This window comes from Eptesicus fuscus, chromosome 16, assembly GCF_027574615.1.
Source record: "Eptesicus fuscus isolate TK198812 chromosome 16, DD_ASM_mEF_20220401, whole genome shotgun sequence".
Lineage (NCBI taxonomy): Eukaryota > Metazoa > Chordata > Mammalia > Chiroptera > Vespertilionidae > Eptesicus > Eptesicus fuscus.
The window spans coordinates 41,856,645-41,881,872 of record NC_072488.1 but is presented as its reverse complement, the minus strand read 5'-3'; the positions used below and the strand labels follow the sequence as shown (position 1 = coordinate 41,881,872).

At 43.5% G+C, this 25,228-nt stretch overlaps 1 protein-coding gene and 1 pseudogene across 4 annotated transcripts in view; one reads left to right on the top strand and one right to left on the bottom strand.

Annotated features, from left to right (window-relative positions):
* ANXA4 (annexin A4) overlaps positions 1-24,595 on the bottom strand; it is a 55,871-nt gene extending 31,276 nt beyond the window's left edge. Inside the window, exons 1-3 of one of the 4 annotated variants that reach the window (XM_054728003.1) lie at positions 24,452-24,595; positions 6,235-6,280; positions 190-277 (exon numbers count right to left, since the gene is read on the bottom strand). In XM_054728003.1, coding sequence (XP_054583978.1) covers positions 190-277; positions 6,235-6,237 — 91 coding nt within the window. In that variant the 5' untranslated portion in view covers positions 6,238-6,280; positions 24,452-24,595. Of the gene's footprint in view, positions 1-189; positions 278-6,234; positions 6,281-9,324; positions 9,362-15,465; positions 15,488-24,451 lie in introns of those variants that run through there. The other 3 variants (XM_054728005.1, XM_054728004.1, XM_054728006.1) reach the window with 3 other exon arrangements.
* Positions 21,850-21,919, top strand: LOC114233738 (U4 spliceosomal RNA; annotated as a pseudogene).
* Positions 24,596-25,228: the final 633 nt, after the last annotated feature.

Below are 25,228 nucleotides of genomic sequence, written 5' to 3'. Positions count from 1 at the left end.
GGAAAAAAGATAGAACGAGAACATTAAATGTAATTTAAAAATTTATAGTAAAATTAATAATTAAGACCCTTCCATCTAATTTGTCCTGAAGAGCCAACTGGTTCCCTCTGTGTGTTTTTAGAAGGAGACCTATTCACAGTGGACAGTGGACACAGCACACTGTGTGACCCTGTGACCCACAGCACTTACCCAACCCTTTCATGGCCTTCCTCAGGGTCTGGGCATCTTCCGTGGCATTGAATCCTGAAGCAGCTTTGATGGTGCCTCCTTTGGCTGCCTGAACACAGAGAAAGAGGTGACTGAGAGGCAGCATCTTACCGACCTGGAGGCATCTCATTCAGCAAAATTTGCTGAGCACCTACCATTGGACCAGACACTATTCTAGGTGCTAGGAATACAATAGGGACCATGAGAGACGAGGTTCTTGCTTTCATGGAGCTGATGTTCTAGTTCAGGGGGGAGGGGAGGGAAGGGCAGATAGTAAACAAGCCAACAAATAAATATTCCACCACGTGCCCGGTGGTGAGAAGTGTTAGGGATCAGATAGAGAGGTCCTGGAGGGGCTGCTCTGTGGAGTGACATATGGGCCGAGATCCCAATGACATGAAGCAGCTGACCATGCAAAGATCAGGGGGGAAGTGTTACAGGCAGAGGAAACAGCTAAGGCAAAGGCCCTGAGGCTGGAACTAGCTTTCATGGGAGCAGCTGGACAGAGGCCAGGGTGGTTCAAGGTGGTGGGCAAAAAGCAGTGGTAAAATAAGTGATACAGCAACCTATGCAGCAATTTTGCTCCCCCAACCCCCTCTCCTCCCCACACACACAAAGGGAAAAAGAAAATCAAATCTGAATCTGATCAAGCCTACAGAGTCCAATACCAACTTACAGTAAATATGAGAGAAGAAAATATTAACCCACACCACAGGGTTATAGATTAAAAAATTACAAGGGAAATTAGAAAACAGAGAGATAGAGAAGGACTACAGCTAAAAAGGGATTTGAAAGGCATATCAAAAATCATAAGGGGTGAACCTTATTTGCACCCTGAATCAAACAGGAAAAAAACATGATATTTATGAGACAATTGGAAATTTGAACACCGAAAATATTGATGACATTAAGGAATCAGTGTTAACATTTTTTAGGTATGATAATGATACTGTGGTTCTGTTTTATTTTTTTATAGGCTATAGTGAGAGATAGTAAAGCTTAGTGGGGAGGAACACAGAAATCGGAGTGAGATAGATCTGAGTTTGAATCTTGGCTTCAATTCTTTCTAGTTGAATGGTCTAGGGGAAATTTCATTTTTCCCACCTGTATATTAAGAATAATGACATCAACTCACAGTGTTGTTGTAATAATGAAGCAGGATAATATAGGAAAGCACTTAGCATAGAACCCAGCAAACAGTAAACTCTAAAACAAAATCTCAACCTCAGTGGCTATCATCATCATCATTAAATATGATTTCAACAACATCTCCACAATAAACATAATTGTGAGATTCATATATATATATATATATATTTTTTTTGGTTAAAATCCCTAATGCAAGCCTATGGGATAATGCCAAAGCAAAACCCAGAATAGAACATTTGTACAAGGTATCAAAAACCATGTAGAATAGATGTAAAGCTTTCTAATGATTTAATTTGCCCCAATGATGTAATATGGGTCATCTAAAGGCATGGAGGAGTTTTATACACTAGGGAAGTTCTCTGGCAGGTCAGACTTGAGCTCTTTGAGCTGGTCCACCTTGGCCTGGCCCTCTCAGGCCCACTCTGGGCCACATCAAGCCCATCCAAAGGCCTCAGGTACCAGAAAGTGTGGGCCTCATATGCTGAAAGACCAGGCATTCACCTCCTAGACATGGCCAGCATCCAGCACTTGTTCATCATCCTCATACACCTGACAGAGGAAAGATAGAAATCTATGACCTTGCCCTAACTGGTTTGGCTCAGTGGATAGAGCATCAGCCTGTAGACTGAAGGGTCCCAGGTTCGATTCCAGTCAAGGGCATGTACCTTGGTTGCGGGCACATCCCCAGTAGGGGGTGTGCAGGAGGCAGCTGATCAATGTTTCTCTCTGATCGATGTTTCTAACTCTCTTATCCCTCTCCCTTCCTCTCTGTAAAAAACCAATAAAAATATATTTTAAAAAAAGAAAAGAAATCTATGACCTTAACTTTCTTGGATACTGCTATGGGTGGAATTGTACCTGCCTCCCCTAAAAAAGATATGTTAAAGTCCTAAGCCCCAGTACTTCAGAATGTGATCTTATTTGGAAACTAGAGGCCTGATGCAAAAATCGTGCACAGGCGGGGTCCGGCTGGCCTGCCCCAATCGGGGCTGATCACGCCAGGCTGGCTGGGGGGAGGGGCTTCAGGCGGCTCCACCCCCTGGTCGAACTCCTGGTTGAACTCCCAATCGAACTCCGGTCAAGAGGACAATTTGCATATTAGACTTTTACTATAGAGGATAGGGTCACTGTAGATGTAATTAATAAGTTAAGATGGGGGCATACTGGAGTAGGTTGATTCTTTAATTGAATATGACTGGTGTCCTTATAAGAAACCAGCATGTGAAGACAAATTCACACAGGGAGAACACCACATGACGATTAAGGCAGAGATGGGAGTTAGGCAGCTACAAGTCAAGGAACACCTAAAGACTGACAGCAAACCACCCCATAGGTTTTAGAGAGATCATGGCTGTACCAGTTCTTGATTACGGACTTCTGGGCTCCAGAATTGTGAGAAAACAAAATTCTATTATTTTAAGTCACCCAGGTCATAGTACTTTGTTATAGGAAATTAACACAGGCACTTCTTTTCTTCTACTATACACTGGCCAGATTATTATGATCTCTGAACGCATAATAATCTGGCCACTAAGTGTGTGTGTGTGTGTGTGTGTGTGTGTGTGTGTGTGTGTGTGTGTATTTTAGAAGCCCGGTGCATGAATTCGTGCATGGGTGGGGTCCGGCCAACCTGGCCAGGGGGAGGGGACATGGGCAGTTAGCCGGCCTGCCTGCTGGTCGAACTCCTGGTCGAGGGGACAATTTGCATATTAGCCTTTTATTATATAGGATATACACTGAGTGGCCAGATTATTATGCATTCAGAGATCACAATAATCTGGCCACTCAGTGTATATCAGCTATAATAAGCATATTTATAATTTGCTATCAAAATTCCAACATGGCCTAATTCAGCCTTTGACCCTACCATGAGACAGCTTCCTGAGTTGAATGTTTCACAAGGTTCTTTTGGAACTCCAGTGTTGAAAAAAAAACTGGATGTTACTCAAACACTACGTTCAACTTTGAAGCAAAATGCATTACTAAGGGACTAAGAAATGAAAATTACTATCTAACAAGATGAATCGATAGAGGGATTTGCAAACATGGTTCAGCTTATCAATTAGCATTCTTAGTGACTCTTTTTTCCAGGAAAAAGATAAGCTTGGGAAATTTGTTCCTGTTACCTCTAAAATATTTGTATTGATTACATTCCAGGGCATAATGTACCATTATTCATTCTGGGAAGGCAGGGGATTCCACCCCAGGAAAATTTCTTGTGATAGCAGGCAAAGGAAATAGGAAGGATGTGGGGGAGAATGACAAAAATGAATAGCTATAAATAGGTGATATATCACAATCAATGAGATATTATCCGGTTATTGAAATGATAATAAAGATGATAAAAGTAAAAAGGATTGGAATGCAACATAATGAAATACTAATCAACAATAAAAAGCAATGGAGGAACAAACTGCTGATAGAGCAACACAGATGGATTACAAAAAATATAATGCTCAGCAATAGAAGCCAGATACAAAACAGTCACTATCTATGGTGACAATCAGAAAAATGCCTGCATTTCCGGTGTGGGGTGAGGAGCATAGTAGGGACCTGGAAGAGGAACGAATGATCTTCCTGGAGTGATAAAATGACCTATCGTGATAGAGAAATACATTACATGGTACAAATATTTGTCAAAACTCATTTACTAGTAACCTTAAGGGTTCTGCATTTCACTGTATGTAAATTAAACCTCTATAATTTTTTTAAATGCCTGAGTACAAAAGCTTTTAAAACATATTTTCCTTTTAGAAATGTATCATATAATCATTGTCTAGATTTAGAAAATATTTTTTTAAATTTAAGAAGAAAATGAAAACATCCATACTTTCATCATCTAGATTAAATAATTTTAATACAGTACAAAATGTAATATAAACATGTTAGCATTGCAAAAATTAGAGTAAATACATACTTATTTATGCTCTTATTACTACTGTTTAAAAACCATGATACATGTGAAGAGGGTCTAAAATAATTAGAAATTACAATATTGTGACTATTGTGTGTTTTTCCTTTCCTTTAAAAATTTCCTTCATCTGCCCTAACCGGTTTGGCTGAGTGGATAGAGCATTGGCCTTCAGACTCAAGGGTCCCAGGTTCAATTCTGGTCAACGGCATGTACCTTGGTTGCGGGCACATACCCAGTAAGGAGTGTGCAGGAGGCAGCTGATCGATGTTTCTCTCTCATCGATGTTTCTAACTCTCCATCTCTCTCCCTTTCTCTCTGTAAAAAATTAATAAAAAATAAAATATGTTAAAAATTTCCTTCATCTGGCCCTAGCTGGTTTAGCTCAGTGGATAGAGTGTAGGCCTGCAGACTGAAGGGTCCTGGGTTCGATTCTGGTCAAGGGCACATGCCCAGGTTGCTGGCTCGATCCCCAGTAGGGGGCATGCAGGAGGCAGTCAATCAATGATTCTCTCCCATTGTTGATGTTTCTATCTCTCTCTCCCTCTCCCTTACTCCCTGAGATCAAGAAAAATATATTTTTAAAAATTTTCCTCCATCTGTTCAATAAGTAATAATCATGATGGGAAAACAGGCCCTAGGAGGAAAGATGAGAGCAACTGAGGTAATTTTCTTCGAGTAGAAAGCACATTAAAGGATCACTTGATTACAGTCATCACCTGCAGGAAGGCTGTGAACTTGTTACGGACAGAAAGGGTGTCCCATTAATTTTGAGTCCCAAGAGCCAAATACCGTATCTGGCACAAAGTAAGGGCACTGTAAACATTTCTGAATAAATGTTTTACATGTCCAAGGAGAATCTATCAAGAAGGAATGAATTTTAAATGAAAGCATAAATGATTTGGAACAGACATGAGTAAGCTTTTGACTGCCAGGGATGATGAAGAAAATTCTGGAATGTCTAACGTAAAACATTTTTAAAATATTACTATTTGTTCAGGATAGTTTACAAGTCCATCTTCCTAAAGGAAGGCACCCAGATCTGTCAGGACCTCCAGTTCTCCCCAGGTATAAGATTCTACTTCTATTATTCTCTTCCCAAACAGCAGGGATCAGAATCACCTGCCTATTCAGAAACCGTATTTGGGTGGGAGAAGGAGAGCAGATGGCCAGCCTCAGGTAGAGCCATGTTTGCAACTAAGAGTCTCAGTTTTCATCTCTGCATTGAACTTTATGGAATTCTGAAAGGGATCCAATTGCTCGCCTGTCTCAAAGATCAGATAACCAAGCTCCGAGGAGTCCAGTCACAGCCAAAAGCAGGAGGCAGATGACAAGCCCATATGGCTGGATACTGCCTTCTTGATGAGTCTGTAACCATGGGGTTACACCAAAATGCGGGCAGCACTCATCCCCTGGTGGTAGAATCTACAGGGTTTTCAGTTTTTCCTTTTTTCTTTGCCTAAATTTTCTATAATGGCCTATAACTTGTTTCTGTATTTCAGGATGTTAGAAGGATTCAAAGGATTCTCTTTGAATTACTTTCCAGGGTCAAGTTACTCACCACCCCGAAAGAAATTAAAATGGTGCTTAAAAAAAAGAAACTGCCTTGCCCTAGCTGGTTTGGCTCAGTGGATAGAGCGTCGGCCTGTGGACTAAAGGGACCCGGGTTCGATTCCGGTCAAGGGCACATGCCTGGGTTGTGGGCTCGATATCCAAGAGGGGGTGTGCAGAAGGCGGCCGATCAATGATTCTCTCTCATCATTGATGTTCCTATCTCTCTCTCCCTCTCCCTTCCTCTCTGAAATCAATAAAAATATTAAAAACAAAGAAAGAAACTGCCTTTTCATTTCCTCCTCCCTGCCCTCTGTTGAGCAAACAACTCTCTGTGTAAGTCAATAGCCACTGAGTAAGCATCCTGCACCTGTCTGCGGCTGGCACCAGGTAGGGTGAGGCACTCCACAACTTACCATACTGTGTCAGGATCAGAGTTCAGTCACCCAAGCAGAAGTTCTTCTGTGATAAAAGCAGAGGGAAAATTACTGATGTTAAGGACGTGCCATTAAAATCATTAATCTGGACAACTTACAGTTTGCACAAAGTTAAACCAAAGGGAAATAACACCCGATTTCATCAAAAGGCCAGCTATTGATTAGCCAAAGATACAAGGGCCAGGCTAATAATTAAAGAGAAACTGTTTGAACAGGCAAGTTTATTATACCGGCAAAATAATTTCCTACCTGCTCTTCTGTTTGGAGATACACATTACAGAAATGATTCCTATTTTGTTACAGTGAAGTACATTGCTTGTACTCTAGCAAAACCTAGATTCTGAACTGTATGTTCTAGTGCAGTGATGGCGAACCTATGACACGCGTGTCAGCACTGACACGCGTAGCCATTTCTGATGACACGCGGCCGCTGAGGTTTATTAAATACAATTATATATAACAATTATACATTTATGTTATTTAAACTATAAATATCGCGAAATAATGTTTTTTCCTCAAAGTGACACACTACCCGAGTTATGCTCAGTTTTTTGGCGAAGTTTGACACACGAAGCTCAAAAGGTTGCCCATCACTGGCCAAGACCATCTATGGAGGCAGGAAGAGGTACTTCTTTCACATTTGCCCAGAATGTGCCAGGGTAAGCCAAGAGCAAAGGCTTTTGAGACTTTCATGGGCCTTAGCCACTCCTTCATCTAGAGCAGGGGTAGGGAATGTTTTCCCTGCCAACGGCCATCTTGATATTTATAACATCATTAGCGGGCCATACAAAATTATTAACTTAAAAATTAGCCTGCTATATTTGGTCAAACATTTAACTAACTCACCCCTAATGCCTTGGCAGGGCCAGACCCAATGATTTTGCGGGCCTTACATGGCCCATGAGCTGGATGTTCCCCACCCCTGGTCTAGAGGCCCTATTTTATCTCATATAAATTATCAAATGCTCCCACATTCATTATGAATATAATGAACATGTGAGTTGGATTGAATTGCTGCTGATTGGTTGACAGCCTGGCAGACACTGCTTTTAGGAGCAAGGGCCCTCCCCTTTGCTTCCACGTGGTTTTGGACTAAAGGACAATGAGTGAAAGAGCAGGGAAGGGGGACACGTCCCGCAGAAGCCAGACTTTAATACAACCTGTCCCTTTCAGTTCTTTTGTCCACGTCAAGAAGTGGAAAGACTGTCTGAGCAAAGCCTTCTGGAAATAACTGAGGGTTATTATTCAATGAGCTAGAAATATTTTACTCAAGGAAAAAAATGTACCGTACTTGAGCACAGGGTACTTTCAGCCAATTTATTTTAAAACTTGGCCAGCACACAGCATAAGCCCATCGACAGAGAGACAGCTGTTGTGCATTTATGACTTACTCGTACCAAAATAGTTTCTAAATAGATTAGAGAAATGAATGTAGACAAGGTGCTCCTTGGTTCTTTCATTAGATAGCAGATAATCCAGGTAAAATTAATCCATACGAATTATGCTCACTAGCATAATATCTGGCACCCAGGAAGGTCTCAGTAATGCTTGGCAAGGACAGGGGAGGAGTGGAAAGAGGGGGAGGAACCCCACACACCCCTCTCCCCGATACGGAACTGCAGTAGGCCTCTCCTTACCCGCACAAAATGACCAGCCCCCAAAGGACGAAAAGCCCTTCTCCCTGGGAAGCTCACTTATAAGTCCTCCCACATTTCCCATCGCCCTGCAGAGCCAAGGATTCTTCACAGGAAGCCTTTTCTGCCTCAGCTTCCTTGATTCATTCGTTCTCTCTCTCTCTGAGGGCCAGCTTGCAGTTCCATAAACTGAGCCATGTGACCAAGTTCACGATGACTCAGATTTTGTGTCAGGGTTTGCAAAACTCCTTCGCTGCTCACGGGTAGAGCAAAATATTGAACAACTGTGGCTCAGCCTTGACACCTATAAAACACACTCAGGACGGGGTGTGGTTCAAATGACCCTAGAAACATCGGGATTCTTCAAGAAGGATAGATGAAGACTGAAGGAACCATATGTTTGTGACAACTAAAGAAACCTAAGTGGTAGGCAGTATGTGGGTGGGAAACTGTAACTTCTTTACAATATGGAATTCTGCCATGAGGGTTCATGGCAGGGCTCCTGAAGATTTTAGGACATTGTTTTAGAGCAAACGGAAAGAAAGCTGGGAACTAAACGTAAGAAACCTATTCCAGATGAACAACATAGACTGAGGAACAAGAACAGAACCAGAAGCAAGGAGGCATCGATCGGACTATCGGGCCTCAGAGGGAGGATAGGGGAGGGTAGGGGGAGGGTGGGGGGAGGGGGAGAGTTCAACCAAAGGACCTGTATGCATGCATATAAGCCTATCCAACGGTTAAGTTCAACAGGGGATTGGGGCATGCGTGGGGAGAGGGGTGGGATGGGAATGGGGGGATGAGGACAAATATGTGACACCTTAATCAATAAAGTAATTAAAAAAAAAAAAAAGAAAAGAAACCTATTCCAGTAGCAGTTACATAAGGAAATAATGTGTTGTAAGTAAGTTCAACCTATTTCAAGATTGAAAATTTGCAGAGATAATTAATGATGGATTCATGAAGAAAAAGGAAGTATGTGGAGAGCACACCCATATTGTTTCCAGGTTGAATGTCTAGGAGGATAATTATTACACCATCCAACAAATTGCCCACCGGTATCACCGCCAGAAATTGAAAGCTGAGTGCTGACTCAAGTAGAAAGTTTCTTATGTCCTTAAGGCAGATGGCAGGTCTGTGGAACAAGGACCTCAGATTTCAAGTAATGCTTCAGTGGGCCTTACATGGAGCCGGCTGTGTGGTGCCTTCCTCCCCACATACCCAAAAATTGGAAAGCAGGCCAATTATATTGTTCCCTGAGCCATAGATGAGTAAAATCAGCAAATAAGCATCGAAACAAAGATATACCAACTAATTTCAATGCGAAAGAATGGCTCCTGAATGGAGGTTCACTTGCTGAAAGGTATTAGCATATTTAAAGAGAAACTGTTTCCGTTGCAATGCAAGCTGCACACAAAAATCCCGAGAGGCTTACTCTGAAATATTATTCAAAGCCCAGTCCTAAGGAAACAGTGGCTTAGTCCCAGGCTCCAATGGTCCAGAGTCAGGTACTTCCCCACTGTGTAGATGAATTTTATCCATCTAAAGCCCTTTGTTCTACTTCCATGGTTGCCAAGCAACCTCTGGACTAGAGTTTGGCTTCCCAGGTGTACCGGTCTACAAAGTACTGGAGCATAAGGCTTTTTATCTAAGTAACAGTTGCATTTCTCAATGTAAATAAGTAAATTAGCAGTGTGTCTGTTTGTGTATGAATGCGTGTGTGTGTGTGTGTGTGTGTGTGTGTGTGTGTGTGATAAGACTGTAAATATAAACCTGTCCCTAAGAGTTGGGCCCCTTCTTGATGTGCTGATGAATACAATTTCCCTCGTCCTGCTGGATGTGGCAACATGATGAATTCACCCCAGTAGCCGATACTATCTTTGAGATTCCAACTGAACTTGGTGGCCTTCATTCAGATTCATAACATTGACCCACATCCCAGAACAGGGGACCAGAACAGTCACTCTGAAGGGATTTGCTGTCCTTGTGGCACATTCTTACTGAATCCCTCCCCCTCCCGGAAGATCACATGTGCGTGAGTCACTCACCATTTTCCTTTGGTACATGGTTTCATTTTACAACCCACAGGCTGACAAATTTATACTTCTAGTCTGTAGATTTGTGGAGGGTGTGACTGGGCCCCACCCAAACACGAAGGCTTTCAAAACTGTCCACGTAATAGGAAAATGAAAGCAACTCTTTTTCCTTGGTACTTAAGATCCTCCTAAAAGTAAAGGAACTGGAAGAGCTGGGGTTTGAGTCTGGAGACATAAGAGTCAAACATTTAATCAAAGACAAAGTGTGTGAGCTAAACTGAAGCAGACAAATTTGGAAACCTGCCTAAGTATTCTTAGGAAAGAATCTAATCCAACCAGAACCTGGCAAGTAAGTTACTGACAGACTTTTGTCTAAGTTTTAGCCACTTATTCACAGCAGTCTATTAAAGTTTCTACTCTACTCCAGTGATTCCTTTGTCTAAAAGGCAGGGGGAAGGAGGGAAGAAACATCTATTAAATACTCCTCTTACTAATCTACTCAATAACCATTGGAGACATTAAGATCAGAAAAATAAAAAGAACACTGAGGTGGCCTACACGATTGTTGGGAGAGTTGGTTGGGTACTATTCTTTGTTCAATGCCTGCCTTGCTCAAGGTCTACTTCACATAATACCTCAGTTTCCCTAGAAACTTCTAGTAGGGCACAAATCAAAGCATATTCTAATAAGCTTTATAAATATATTAGAGGCCCGATGCACGAAGATTTGTGCAAGAATAGGCCTTCCTTCCCCTGCCTGCCGGCACCACCTTTGCTCTGGTCGGAGCCACCTTTCCGCCTCTCACCTTGTTGCGTCAATTTGCATATTCGCTCCTTATTGGCTGTGGGCGCTGCCATCTTTGTTGCTGAGTTACAGTCAATTTGCATATCCCATCTTTATTAGATAGGATGGCTACCCTATCTTGTTTCTCTGGGTACTGAATTCAGCTTACATAGTTTAGTGCTTAAAATTTTTCACAAGTGATTTTCTTTTTCTTTTTCTTTTTTTTTGGGGGGGGGTGTAATATTTTTCTATTTATTTTTTAAAAATATATTTTTATTGATTTCAAAGAGGAAGGGAGAGGGATATATAAACATCAATGATTGGCTGCCTCCTGCATGCACACTACTGAGGATCAAACCCACAACCCGGGCATGTGCCCTTGACCAGAATCGAACCTGGGACTCTTCAGTCCACAGGCCCATGCTCTATCTACTGAGCCAAAACAGCTAGGGCCCGAGGATATTTTTCCATTGATTATTTTTAGAAAGAGTGGAAGTGAAGAGGAGAAATAAAAAAACATCGATGTTAGAGAGACATCGATTGGTTGCCTCCTGCACTGGTCCCGACCAGGCCCAGAGATGGAGCCTGCAACCGAGGTATGTGCCCTTGACCGAAATCCAACTCAGTCCGCTGGCCAACGCTCTATCCACTGAGCCAAACGAGCTAGGGCTGGTCTTCTTTTGTTAGCTGAGTGGCTCCTAATACAATCAGTGAACTGGAGACCTCGGGAATTCTAGTGGGCTGGTTTTTTGTTGGTGTCTGTGTTTTTGAACTATTCTGCCTTTTAACGGCAGACAAACTGGATTCCCCTCCTCCCACGCCAGTGACCATTGAAACAAGAAGCTGATATGCTGGTGATGCTGATTATTGCTCACAGTCATGAGACTGGTATGATAGTTTCACTGATGTTTCATGTTCATTCATCCAGCAAGCATTATCTGAATGCCTGTCCATGCCTGGTACCATTCTGGGCACTAAAAGGCACACTTCAATTTCCACCTGTATCCCCTTCATAGAGAAAATTATCCCATATGCCTTCTCGGTTCAAGAGTAGCCTATTGTTTAAAAAGAAGCTATTCTTGAACCGAAAAGGCATACGGGATAATTTTCTGGAGGCGGTTGGGATGACTCTGTCGAACTTCCTTCCCACTGCAAGGAAGTTCTCTCTACAGCCTTTCTGAATGGTCATCTCCCAGCCTTCAGTCATTCTCCCTCTGGTCATGGGGCTCACTCCTCCACAGGACAGGCCCGGCCACTGCTTAGTGGCTCAGCATCAGGAAAGCCAGTCTTGTATTATTTGCTCTGTGCTCTGCAGCTAGTATCAAAGGAGTTTAGGAATAACAACCCTTTTGATTACGTTTATCCTAGTGCTAGCCACATTAACACAATAATAATATTACCCAGTATGCATCAGTAGCAAGTGAAAAAAAAGAAATGCCAGAAATAGCTCTTCTAGCTTTTGCTCTGAACCAAAAACATTACAGGCTTTCATTCAAAGCTATGGGTTCGGCGCAGCTATGACATGTTTTCTCGAGCCCTCGGTAGCAGTCGCTTATGTTGCTAGAGGCAGTGCCCCTTTAGACTTAAAACACAACTGTTCTTTTGATCACGGAGTTGACAATGAGGCATGCCAGTAAGCCAGGACAAGTGGAGTAGGGAAACTGAGACAGATAACTGAACCACCCGCAGAGCAATTGACAGCAGACACTGAAGGTCACCTCCCTAGAAACAGGAGGCCTCAGTAGTATCGTAAGTCCAGATCCAGAAAAGCAGCAAACCAAGTGGACGACAGCAGTACCTGCTGCAATGACTAATGACCCCCTGTCCTGACACTGATCAGTCAGTGAAGACCACCACCCTGAAGGAGCACACCTAGAAAACGGATAAATATTCTGTTGAAACCCTCCCCTGAGAACTCCCCTAAGATTCCTGCCTGCAAGAGAGAGAGAAAAGCCTCAGACAAAGGACTCAGCGAGCCTTCTTCTTCCCAGGAGCACACCCGCCCGTGTCTCCCCTGCCTTCTTCCCCCACGGACTTGCATCTCCTAAACTCTGAGGCTAGCAACCAGGTCAGCAATGGGCAGCAGCCGTTCGTCCCAGACAAACCCTGAACCTGTCCTCAAGCCTCCCCTCCCCCCTTTCTCTGACTTCCTAGTGAGCCAAAGCAGACCAGCCTAGGCTCACTCCCCTAGTCCTTTCTTGTTTCACTGTCCCCAGCTTTAATAAACATCCTCTAAAATTCACCTGGCCTTGCCCTAGCTGGTTTGGCTCAGTGGATAGAGCGTCAGCCTTCGGACTGAAGGGTCCCGGGTTCGATTTCGGTGAAGGGCACATGCTCAGATTGCGGGCTTGATCCCCAGTAGGGGGTGTGCAGAGGCAGCTGATCAATGAGTCTCTCTCATCATTGATGTTTCTCTCGCGCGCTCTCTCTCCCCCTTCCTCTCTGAAATCAATAAAAACATATTTTAAAAAAATAAAATAAAATTCACCTGGACTCACATTGTGAAATTTGTCCTGTACGACACTATTGGCTGTCCCTAGGCAGACCTGTTCAGGGCCAGGTCCCCTTTCCAATAAGAATAAGATCAAAATGTTAAGCTAACCACAGGTGAGAGAGCAATTCCAAGGCTGAGATGTAAGTGCACAAAGAAAGCGGGAGTAGAAATTGGGAGGGGGGTGGGGATGCTTGCCCCCTTAAGGAGATCATTTCTGCCAGTGCTGGATTATCAGGTAGGGAAGACCTGAGAGAGTGTCTAGCCCACCCCTTCATTCTGTAGACAGAAAACGGCCCCGGGACCACTTTCTGGGTAATGTGCATGGAAATAACGTGTTGGGTTCACTCATCGGACCCGAGGTCTGGCAGGTGCTGGCATCGTGAACAGCACAAGTGCCCGCTAAGATGGGAGCATCCATGCCATCCTTCTGATGAGAAACGGCTCATCAGGAGGTCCTGATCTGAGTGGGTGGAGCCAACTTCACAGCCTACTTGCTAATTTTCCATGATGGCCATTCAGGCAGGACCTCCTCCTTCAAAGACCACACCATCCTAACAGAGTGGCTGGAGTCCAGAGCCCACTCACTTGGGTTTGTAAACCTCCCATACCCACCTCCTAGCTGTATGATTGGGGCAAGTTATTTCTCTGTACCTCATTTCCTCATTGGTCACATGGAATTAATAGCAATACTTTATAGGGCTGTTGCAAAGATTAATCAAATTACTATATCAGAAAGGTGCACACATTATGTACTCAACAAACATTAGCTATTCTTTTTATTACTCTGCTCTCCAAGTATTTCCCATTATCTTTATATTCTAGTGAGCTGTTCAGTGAGCTAAGGTGGGGGTTATCAACTCGACCCATATTAAAAACATCTGTGGTGTACAGAGTTCAAGCTTTCACATCTACCAGCAAGTCAAACCAGATTTCCCTTTTGGCCACCAAATCAATAAGCCATTCTGTGTGTGTGTGTGTGTGTGTGTGTGTGTGTGTGTGTGTGTGTGTCCTCTGGTAAAATCATTGTCCTCACAGTTGTCTGAATTCTATGACAGCACTTTCCTGGACTCTGCTCACCAGATGCCCATCCTGGGTCCCCAACTTTCCTGCTTCTAATTCTTTTTTGTTGTTGTTGTTAATCCTCAACCAAGGACATTTTCCCCCCATTAGTTCCCAGAGAGAGTGGAAGGGAGGGGGAGAGACAGAGAAACACTGATGTGAAAGAAACACACCAATTGGCTGCCTCCCACACATGCCCGGACCAGGACTGGGGAGACACCCTGCAACTGAAGTATGCACTCTTGAGCGGGACTGAACCCGAACCAAACCCGTAACCCTACAGCCTGAGGGCCAACGCACTAACCAATGAGCCAAACCAGCAAGGGCCCCACTTCGAATTCTTAACAGGACCTTACACACAGTGCACCTGCAAGAAATGCTTGCTGACTAACTGAACTAGCTGCTCATGAAGCTGCAGGACCAGTTTTAATCACCTTGGCTCCTTGGGCTTCCTGAAGGCCTGGTCTCCAAGAAGGTTCCCTACAGCCCTTTCCAGCTCTACCCACAGTCTCCTCCTCGCACCTTGTTTCTGAGCCCCATGGTATTCACTAAAGAAACATTAGCATAGTTTCGATTACACCAGTCGCACTGGGGTTTATTGTATTCTCTAGCTTGAGGTAGGCAAGGATTTCTGAAGACACAAAAACGTACTAGCCATAAGAGACAATATTGATAAATAAACATTATTCTGAATAAATGAAGCCAAACAAAATTTTATATGAAATTCTAGAACAAGCAAAGCTTATTTATACTGCCTGGCTGGCATGGTTCAGTGGTTGAGCATCGACCTATGAACCAGGAGATCGAGGTTTGATTCCCGGTCAGGGCACATGCCTGGGTTGTGGGCTCAATCTCTAGTGTGGGGCATGCAGGAGGCAGCCGATCAATGGTTCTCTCATCACTGATGTTTCTCTCTCTCTCTCTCTCTCTTTTCTCTCTCTCTCTCTCTCTCTCTCTCTCTCTCTCATCCCCCTTCCTCTCTGAAATCAATAAAAAATATATTTTTAAAAGGCCTATATATACTGCTATAAAGCACAAAAATGGTTGCCTGGGGCCAGAGATTGGGGGTGGTGGTAAGGCAGAGAGGTATTAACTACAGAGGAGCATGAGAGAAGGAACTTTAGGGAGTAATAGAAATGTTCCTTATCTTAATTGGGGTAGTAGTATTCAGATGTATACATTTGTCAAAACTCACTGAACTCACCTCATACCTATTAGGATGGCTTCTGTAAAACAAAACAAAACAGAAAATAAGTGTTAGTGAAGATGTGGAAAAACTGGGACTCACGTATAAAATGGTATAGCCACTGTGGAAACAGCATGGTGGTTCCTAAAAAAGTTAAAAATAGACCTGGCTAATTCGGCTCAGTTGGTTGGGCATCACCCCATGCACTGAAAGGTTGCTAGTTCCTTTCCCAGTCAGGGCACATGCTCGGTTTCAGCTTGATCCCTGGTAGAGGGCATGCAGGAGGCAGTTGATCAATGTTTCACTTTCACATTGATGTCGCTCTCTCTCTCTCTTTCTCCCTTCCTCTCTCTCTCAGAGTCAATAAAAATTCTTTTGGGGAAAAATTATTTTAAAAAACATAAAAACAGAATAATTACTATATGACCCAGCAATTCCACTTCTTGGACTCAGAAATATCTATACACCCATGTTCACAGCAGCCTTATTTGCAATAGCCAAAGGATGGAAGCAACCCATGTGTCAACTGATGAATTAATGGATAAACAAAATGTGGTACATACATACATTGATATATTAGCCTTAAAAGGAAGGAATTTAAAAAAATATATTTTTATTGATTTCAGAGAGAGGAAAAGAGAGAAACATCAATGATGAGAGGGAATCATTGATCGGCTGCCTCCTGCACACCTCCTACTGGGTATCAAGCCTGCAAACCCTGGCATGTGCCCTGACAGGGAATCAAACTCTGACCTCCTGGTTCATGGGTCAACGCTCAACCACTGAGCCACACCAGCTGGGCCAGGAAGGAAATTTGACACATGCTACAACATGGATGAACCTTGAGGACATGATGCTAAGTGAGATTCTTAGAGTAGCCAAATTCATAAAACAGAAAGTAGAATGGCAGTGGCAGGGAATGGAAGAAGGGGCTAATATGGAGTTATATAGTTTAACAGGTAGAGTTTCCATTTTGTAAGATGAAAGAGTTCTGTGGATGGATGTTGGTGATGATTGCCCAACAATGTAAATGTACTTAAAAATAATTAACTATACACCTAATACTTAAGAACTGTACACTTTAAAATAGTTAATGTGGTAAATCTTATATGTATTTTACTGAAATTTATAAAAGTAATTAAAAAATGTGAACTCCTTTAAAAAAATGCTCATCAAACTAACTACTAAAAATATGTGCATTTTATTGCATGTGAATTATGCCTCAATAAAAAGAGGCCAAGGTCTCAGCTTTGTAGAGTGACAGTGGCCTCTCAGGGGAAGCATGCTGCTGTTATCCTTCATTTAGCAATCTCCACTCTAAGGTAAAAACCCAACTCAGTGGAGAATCTAAAATTCCATATATCTTTTGCACAGCATCCTGGGTAAAATCATATGTCCTCAGGTATAACAAATATTCAAAGAAAAATAAATGTCCAGCATAGTTAGGCTTTCATCTTGTTTCCTGACTCATTTCCAGAGTTATTTTAGAATCAAGGGTCACTTAAATTCCACGTTCCTTCTTCAGAAATACCATAAGTAAATTACTCTAGGCAAGTAAGAATTTAATGCAGGGAACATAGTTGATCACAAGCTGCTGGCATTGATCTCCAGTTCTTGTCTGTCCTATTACCAGGAACTCTCATAGGTCCAACTGCACTTGCGTCACCTCTGGCCTGTCCCTATGAGTCACAAACTACAGGCTACCATATCCTGAGGCTCAAATCCCAAGGTTGATAGCTTCTCTTGTCTCAGCAATCAGAAGCCTTAGGGATAAAACAAGAGGAGCGCCTTAGATGGAACACCTGAGTTAAGGAACTGTGAGGTGGACCTATTACTGACCCTACTCACCCCCAAACCAGCCAAGAGGTGTTGAGGTAGATACCATGGTGGTAGAATGGATACTGAAGCATGTTGGCTCTTTGTATTCAAATAATTTTCTCATCAGAAAAAATAGAACCTTGAATTTAACATCTGGTCTTTTCTCTTATAATCTTTCCCAAAGAAACTAAAATCCACCACATCTTTATTTACAAAATCCTTGTGATGCAGAAAGGGAAAAGACAGACTAGACCCGAAGAGAAAACTCAAGTATCGTCGTCTTCCCTTATCCGCGGTTTCACTTTCTGTGGTTTCAATTACCCATGGTCAACCACAGTTCAAAAATACTGACTGGAAAATTCCAGAAATAAACAATTAATAAGCTTTAAATTTCGTGCTGTTCTGAGTAGCATGATGAAATCTCGCACTGTCCCATTCTGTTCCACCCAGGACGGGACTCACCCCTATGTCCAGCAATATCCATGCTGTATACACTACCTGCCTGTTAGTCACTTAGTTGCTATCTTGGTTATCAGAGACAGAGAGAGAGCTAGAGACAGAGAGAGCACATTCAGTACGTTATAATTGATTTTATTACAGTATGTTCTTATAATTGATCTATTTTATTATTAGTCATTGCTATTAATCGCTTACTGTGTCTAATTTACAAATGAAACCTTATTATAGGTATGTCTGTATAGGAAAACCCGGTATACATCAGATTCAGTACTATCTGCAGTTTTAAGCATCACTGGGGTTCTTGGAACGTATCCCCGTGTATAAGGGGAGCTACTGTACAGGAGGGAAGGGATCTGCAGTGAGTCAGTGAGAAAGGCAGACATGCAGCCAGGCTTCCGGTTGTCCTGCTAGGTCTTATTTGCCTGTAGGTGAGAAAACAGGTATGATGCAGTCCAGTCATTTCCCTACCAACACCACTTCTGTTTGCCCCCAAGGGACGCAAACACTGCCCAGGTGGATAGGAAAAGCAGCTGAATTTTCCTTCATAGGTTTTCCTTCAGTGGGCCAGCGCAGCCTTAGAGGTCTGGGAGTGAGCTAAGAATAAACACTGCTCTCAAGTGTTCCCTTTTATTCTGATGCCTCCTATGCTCTACAAATCTTCTAGCTTTGTGGGCGACTGCCCCTGCCCTGGTTCGGCCACTCCTTCAGTGGGCCAGGGCAAGGTTCTATTTCCAAATCTTTCCAGAATCCAAGTTGACCCTGGCAGAAGAATACAAAAACAGAACTGGTAAAAATCTTCCACAGGGGATTTCTGATTCACATAAGGAACTTGCTATTTCTGACAAAGCCTCTCCCAAATTCTCATTAAAAACCTCATGAAGGCCTGGCCAGTGTGACTCACTGGATTGAGCGTCCTTCCTTGCACCAAGAGGGCGACAGTTCGATTCCCTGTCTGGGCACACGCCCAGGTTTCGGACTCTGTCCCTGGTGGGAGCGTGCAGAAGGCAGCCGATCGATGTTTCTATCTCTCTCTTCCTCTCCCTTACTCTCTCTTTAAAATCAATACAAATATATTTTTTAAAAACCCCATGAAGTTATGGGAAGACAAAGGAAGAAACTCAGGACAAAACCAAAAACACTAGGACTGACATAAGTCAGAAGATGAAAGGAATTGAAATTAACGTAAGGCAGATGGAGTGGGTAGTGGTAGAGTGGATGCTGAAGCATAACTGCATGTTGGCTCTTTGTATTCAAATGAGAACGTATATGATCACACATTAATTTTGAAGGTGGAAAATTTGATAATTATACATTCTTCCTCTCTGTTTCATTCTTCTTTTTTTTAAAAAAAAATATATTTTATTGATTTTTTACAGAGAGGAAGGGAGAGGGACAGAGAGTTAGAAACATCGATGAGAGAGAAACATCGACCAGCTGCCTCCTGCACACACCCCACCGGGGATGTGCCCGCAACCAATATACATGCCCTTGACCGGAATCGAACCTGGGACCCTTCAGTCCGCAGACCGACGCTCTATCCACTGAGCCAAACCGGTTTCGGTTTATTCTTCTTCTTTACAATGTTAAAATGGGCAGGTGATATTGGTAACTCTTTTCCTGTGTATTCTTTCAGAAGTAGTTACTGTATTAACAAGTATATAAGAATATAGATGGCCTCTGTCATTCTTATCTACAGAAATGGTAGCTTACCATGAAAACCTATATTTTGCTTTTTTAAGAAAAAAAGTATCTTTGATATTATCTTATATCTATTTCTATAAATCTGCATTACTTTTTTTTAAAGCCTCACCCAAGGATATGTTTTTTTAGAGAGAGAGAGGAAGGGAGAGAGAAAGAAATATCCATGTGAAAGAAAAACATCAATCAGTTATCTCCTGTATGTGCCCTGATCGAGGATTGAACCCACAACCTAGGTATGTGCCCTGACCAGGAATCAAACCCACAATCCTTTGGTGTACAGGACAACACTCCAACCAACTGAGCCACCCAGCCAGGGCAATCTGTATTACTTTTTAAGAGTTGCATAATATTGCTCTGCATGGATAGTCCATAATTTAATCTGTCTCTTACTGATAGACATTTGGGCCATTTACTAGTATAACCTTTTATTGCTACAAAAGAGGCTGCAATGCATATACCCTTGTACATATGTCTCTACACACATGCCCAAGTACATCTTTTGAATAAATTCCTAGAGTTCAAATTGCTGGAACAAAGGTAAATGCATTTTTTTTTTTTTTACAAACATTGCCCAATTTCAGAGCTTTTAATTAATTAATTAATTTTTTATTTATTTATTTATTTGGTTATCAAATGATCTTAGCCAAAACGCCCATATCTAATAATCTTTAATTGAAATATCTTCCTTTATAGTTCTTTTGATGTTGTTGTTGCTGTTGTTAATCCTCACCTGAGGATATTTTTTTCCATTGATTTTTAGAGAGAATTGAAGGGAGGGGAGAGAGGGGGGGTGAGAGGGAGAGAGAGAGAGAGAGAGAGAGAGAGAGAGAGAGAGAGAGAGAGAAACATCAATGTGAGACACATTGATTGGTTGCCTCCTGCATGTGCCCTGACCGGGGCAGGGGATCGAACCTGCAACCCAGGTATGTGCCCTTGATTGGGAATTGAACCCACAACGCTTTGATGTGTGGGCTGGTGTTCTAATCACTGAGCAACACTAGCCAGGGCTCCTTTGTATTTCTTAACTAGCTGGGCATTCCACTGCACTACTGTTGATCTGTTGATGTCACCTATGATGTCATGAGGGTGGCAGCCATCAATATTGCAGCCCACAGACTGCACAATCCAGGGCAATTCTTAAGTTAATGTCTATATACCTGCTAGGTGTCCATGACTGGGCTTTGAAGGGTGTCTATAAACCCCTTGAAACTGTATGAAAAAAATGTCAAATGTGTGTTTTTCTCGAGACAGTATTTATGGCTTTAATCAGAGTCTCAAAGGGGTCTGTGACTCTAACAAGGATAAGAACCACTGAGTCAACAAGTCCTTGTTCAGCATCAAAAAGCAACTGTAGCAGACGCTGAAGCTAAGCAGGGCCCAGGAAATGCTTTCCTGAGCTCCCTGGAGGAGTGAGAGGGAGGATGCTTGAGGCTGATTTTTACCACTGGGCTTGTATCTATAACGGGCCTCCTCCAAGGAAGATGGCTCAATTACACATAAATGAGGAACCTTGCTCCCACTCACCACAGGGCCCCTCTACATTACTTTCTGATAATAACTTACTATTACCTCTTAGAAGTGGAAAGGTGAAACCAGAGTTTCGAATCCACAGTGATTATTAGGCCATTCATGGGGACTCTACTCTGTGACAAGTCAGGCTACTCATGCTGCCTTATGTCTAGGCCTTAAAGGGTTAATGGTGTTGAGGCAGAAAGTTAAAGGTCTTTTCCAGAGTAATATACATTCTGGCATTTAGCTGCAATTTATCTCTGCTGCTGATTATTGATAAAAGATTCACTGTGGTATTCACGTCTAGCAGTCCAGACCAAGAAGTGATATGGCAATTTCCTGACCGCAAACATCTTGAACCTTTCAAAAGAATTCTTCAGAGGTGGTGGTTCAGGTTTCCATGGCAAACACTTTCAGTCCAGTTCAAACACAACTGAACACCAACAAGTTACTCCCGTAAAACCGACAAGAGACCTTAAGTAGAAATCCTAAATTCCTTGGGAAATTAAACTTTATTTTTATTTGTTTGATTTGCATATACTGTGAAATGATTACTACAATAGGTTCTGCCAATACCCATCATCTCAGATATAATAAAAAGAAAAGAAGAGGAAAAACACTTTTCTCCACATGAAGAGAACTCAGGATTTACTCTCTTAACATCTTTCTTATATATCATAGAGCAGTGTTAACAATCTTTATTATATTGCACATTACATCCCTAGCCCTACTTATCTTAGGGAAATTAGTCTTAATATAGTAACCCATCTCAGTTTCAATTTTGTTTATTTTAAAATAAGCAAAAAAACTTTTGTTGGAAATCTATATTGGTCTAGAGGTGTTGAGCACCGCAAAACTATGGGGTGAATTAGATGTGATAGGTATAATAAAAAGCTTGAGAATGGGGACAATTTCAGCCTTGAGCAATGGCAATATCACAGCCAATGAGGTTTATCTGAGGTGTGATTATTGCTCATTGAGAATGGGGCCAATTTCAGCATTTACCACATTACCTAGAGTTTACAGCATAGTAACAGGCCTATGGTTTCGTTAATGCTTTATTTATCAAACATGCACATATTCATAAAATGGTTAGAAGCATGTTTCTAAAACTTAAGTTTATCAAAGCAAGGTCCAAGAAACACCTGAATTACAATTATCCAGGGAGCCTCTTAAATAGGCAGATTTCTGGGTCCTACCCTGTCATACTAGATATGAATTTTTAGGAGAGAGGCAAAAATCTGCATATTGTGCAAGCTTCCTGGGGGATGCACCTGCAGCTTGGAAACCATGGCTTTAGAAGTCATCTTAGGTTAGCCTTCTACCCTTCACAGCTCCATCAGAAAGGGCCTGTGACTACCTCTGCCTAGATACCTCTGGTGAGAGAGTTCTCACCAACTTCAAGCCCACCCAGCCTACGGGTTTCACTTCCTTAAATTTAACCAGAAGCTACCATCCCAAAAACGCCTACCCAGCTCTGCCAGCGCCACACAGAGTGAGTTGATTTCCTCATCCACATGCCAAGCCCCTCCAGCATGGAGGGCTATTAACATGTGTCCCCACATCCCCTCAGTCTACCCACTCTAGTGGAAACAGCTCTAGTTCTTTTAACCATATTTCAAGATATGGTTGGCAAAAGGTAAGTTAAAGAGGAAGAGAAAGATATTTGGTCAAGACTTAGTTAATAAGCCAGGAAGCCACAAATCCAAACCTCAAATCACTACGAACCAAGCACTGATGGAGCCAGAGTAGGACAGAGACTAAATCTGTTTCCAGTAGCCTGATCCTGACCAAGGACCACGACTTGGAGCCTTGGGATCCTCATCTGTAAAACCAGGTTAATAACCCCACCTCAGACTGTAATAAAGACTGAAATGAGTAACCTAGGGTAACTGTTATTCAAAGTCCCTCCAGGAAAGACAATGGAGCACCTATCAAACTGCCTTCATAAAGTAGCCCTAATTGCAGTGAAAGCAAACACTCAAGGGCTAGATTTGGGCTAAACCACAGCCCAAAGCCTATGCAAAAATATTTTGAAGTTTCTTGTTTTATAGTAAAAATGTATCTAAACTTTGAATTCTACTCCAAAATTTATTTGTGGTTGTATAAAAAAAAATTTTTTTTTAGCCTTAAATATTTGGGTAAAATTGACACCCAAGGAAAATCCCCATCCTCCCCCCGCCCCTCCCCCCCCCCCCCCCCCCCCCCACCCCCGCACATTATTTATTCTGAAACTTTAGGTGATCCTTGGCATGCCGTTTACCATCCCCAGGGCCTGTCATTCACCTCCATCTCTCTAGGAGAGGAGCAGGTTTAGTCTACAAGCAGGTGAGCAAGATGAGGAAAACAAATGAGTGACCAGACATAAGCAAAGAGACGAGCCACAAGACATGAGTCTGGGTATGACCAGGAGGCTCAGTCTTCAGATGCTGAGAGCCGGTGTGGTCCCCACTTGACTGTGCTTGAAATCGCTTTCAGAGGGACATTATCCCTAAGGAAGGCAAGAACATCTAGGAGGGAAATTCATTGACACCGTTGATTCAGTAGTTGTGTGTTTGTGCATGCTTGTGTCTATGTGTGTATGTATGTATGTATGTGCCCAAAGCAATAGAAATCTGGCCTAAGATGAATGTAGGCAATCTGGCCTTGGCCATTCAGGGCTTTGGGAAGTAAGCCGGCCTTGGGTGGCTATGGTTACCCATTTTCTAAATCCTGTTCCCGTCCTTTCCTGCTTGCTCTCCCACCTGTCTGCCATCTGAGAAGTCCCTGGCTTGGCTATCAATAGAGTTACTGGCAATGGAAGGAGGAGGTGGGTTTCTAGAATTGATGGGCAATGGGATGGATCATTTAGAGGAGGGGGTCCCATCCATTCTTCCCACAAATGTTGGGAAGACAGTTGAAAAGCAATAATATCTTTGGCCCTCAAGCCTCCAGCTGGTCAAAGCCACGACAAAGGAGTGAAACTGAACCTCTGGCAGATTATATAATAATAATTATTATTATCTAATAATAATAACAGATTCAATAATAATAATAATAATAGTTACAGAGTCCAATGTGCCAGGCATTGTGCTGAGGGCATTAGATACACAAGGAGAGAAAAGGTACGAAAGTAGGAGAAAGTTCCTTAAAAGGATCAAGGAAAGAATTAAAAAGTAAAACTTGGGTGTTAGACTGAGTCAGCTCCAGGGAGTATGAACTCAGCCCTTTGTTTTTAATGCCCAAACCCGGCACAGTGCTGGGCGCATGAACTCAGTAAGTAACAGCTTCGGCCTCTGACGAGTCCAGAGCGGTCTAACCTGCTCTGGGGTCCTTCTGGGTAAAGGTTTGTCCCCGGGGAGCGGGTCCGGGCCCGCGGCCTCCCGCTCCACCCAGCGCCGCCCGGGCCGCCCGCCCGCTTGCCGGCGACGGGAACCCCCTCCTGGGCGCGGCGCAGGCCCGGCGTCCCCGCGAGGCGCTCTGGGGCTGCCGCGCCCCCTTCCCGGAGCGCAGGACCCCCGGCCCGGGGTCCCCTTACCGATCGTGCCAAGACGGGACGGGGCTTCGCCGGTCCTCAGTGGCTACGGAGGTCACACCCTCGTCGGGGCTGGGCAGCCGGTCTTATTCCGGGCGGACCCGCCCCCCTTCAGGGTGGAGACTGAGCCCGAGTTCCTGGTTGTTCCTCGGCCCCTGAGACCGGAAAATCATCCGGGGCGAAGCGCACCAGGAGCCCGAGACTGGGACGGGGGAGGGGGGAGGGGGGCGTCACCAGGCTGGGGGAAGAGGGGGTGAAGGGGAGGGTGGGGGGGAGGTGGCATCCGACAGGTGCCTGCTCCCCAGGCATCCGCAGGTCCCACTCTCCCGGCCCCAGGATCGCCTAGCCCAGTGGTCGGCAAACTGCGGCTCGCGAGCCACAGGCGGCTTTGGTCCCTTGAGTGTGGCTCTTCCACAAAACACCACGGCCTGGGCGAGTCTGTTTTGAAGAAGTGGCGTTAGAAGAAGTTTAAGTTTAAAAAATTTGGCTCTCAAAAGAAATTTCAACCGTTGTACTGTTGATATTTGGCTCTGTTGACTAATGAGTTTGCCGACCACTGGCCACCCGGTACCGCCCCGCCCCGCTCCTGCCCTGAAGAGTTGGAGCTCCCGTACCCTCCGCGTCTCTGGTGCCGGTGCCCGCGGGCCTCTGCGCTGGAGCCGGGAGTCACGCCGCGAGTCAGCTGCACTTTCTCACTGCGGGGCTCACGCTGAGCCTGTGGCTGGAAAAGTGGGAAGTCAAATCAATTCCCTCTTGCGCATTAAAACACACAGTCCAAAA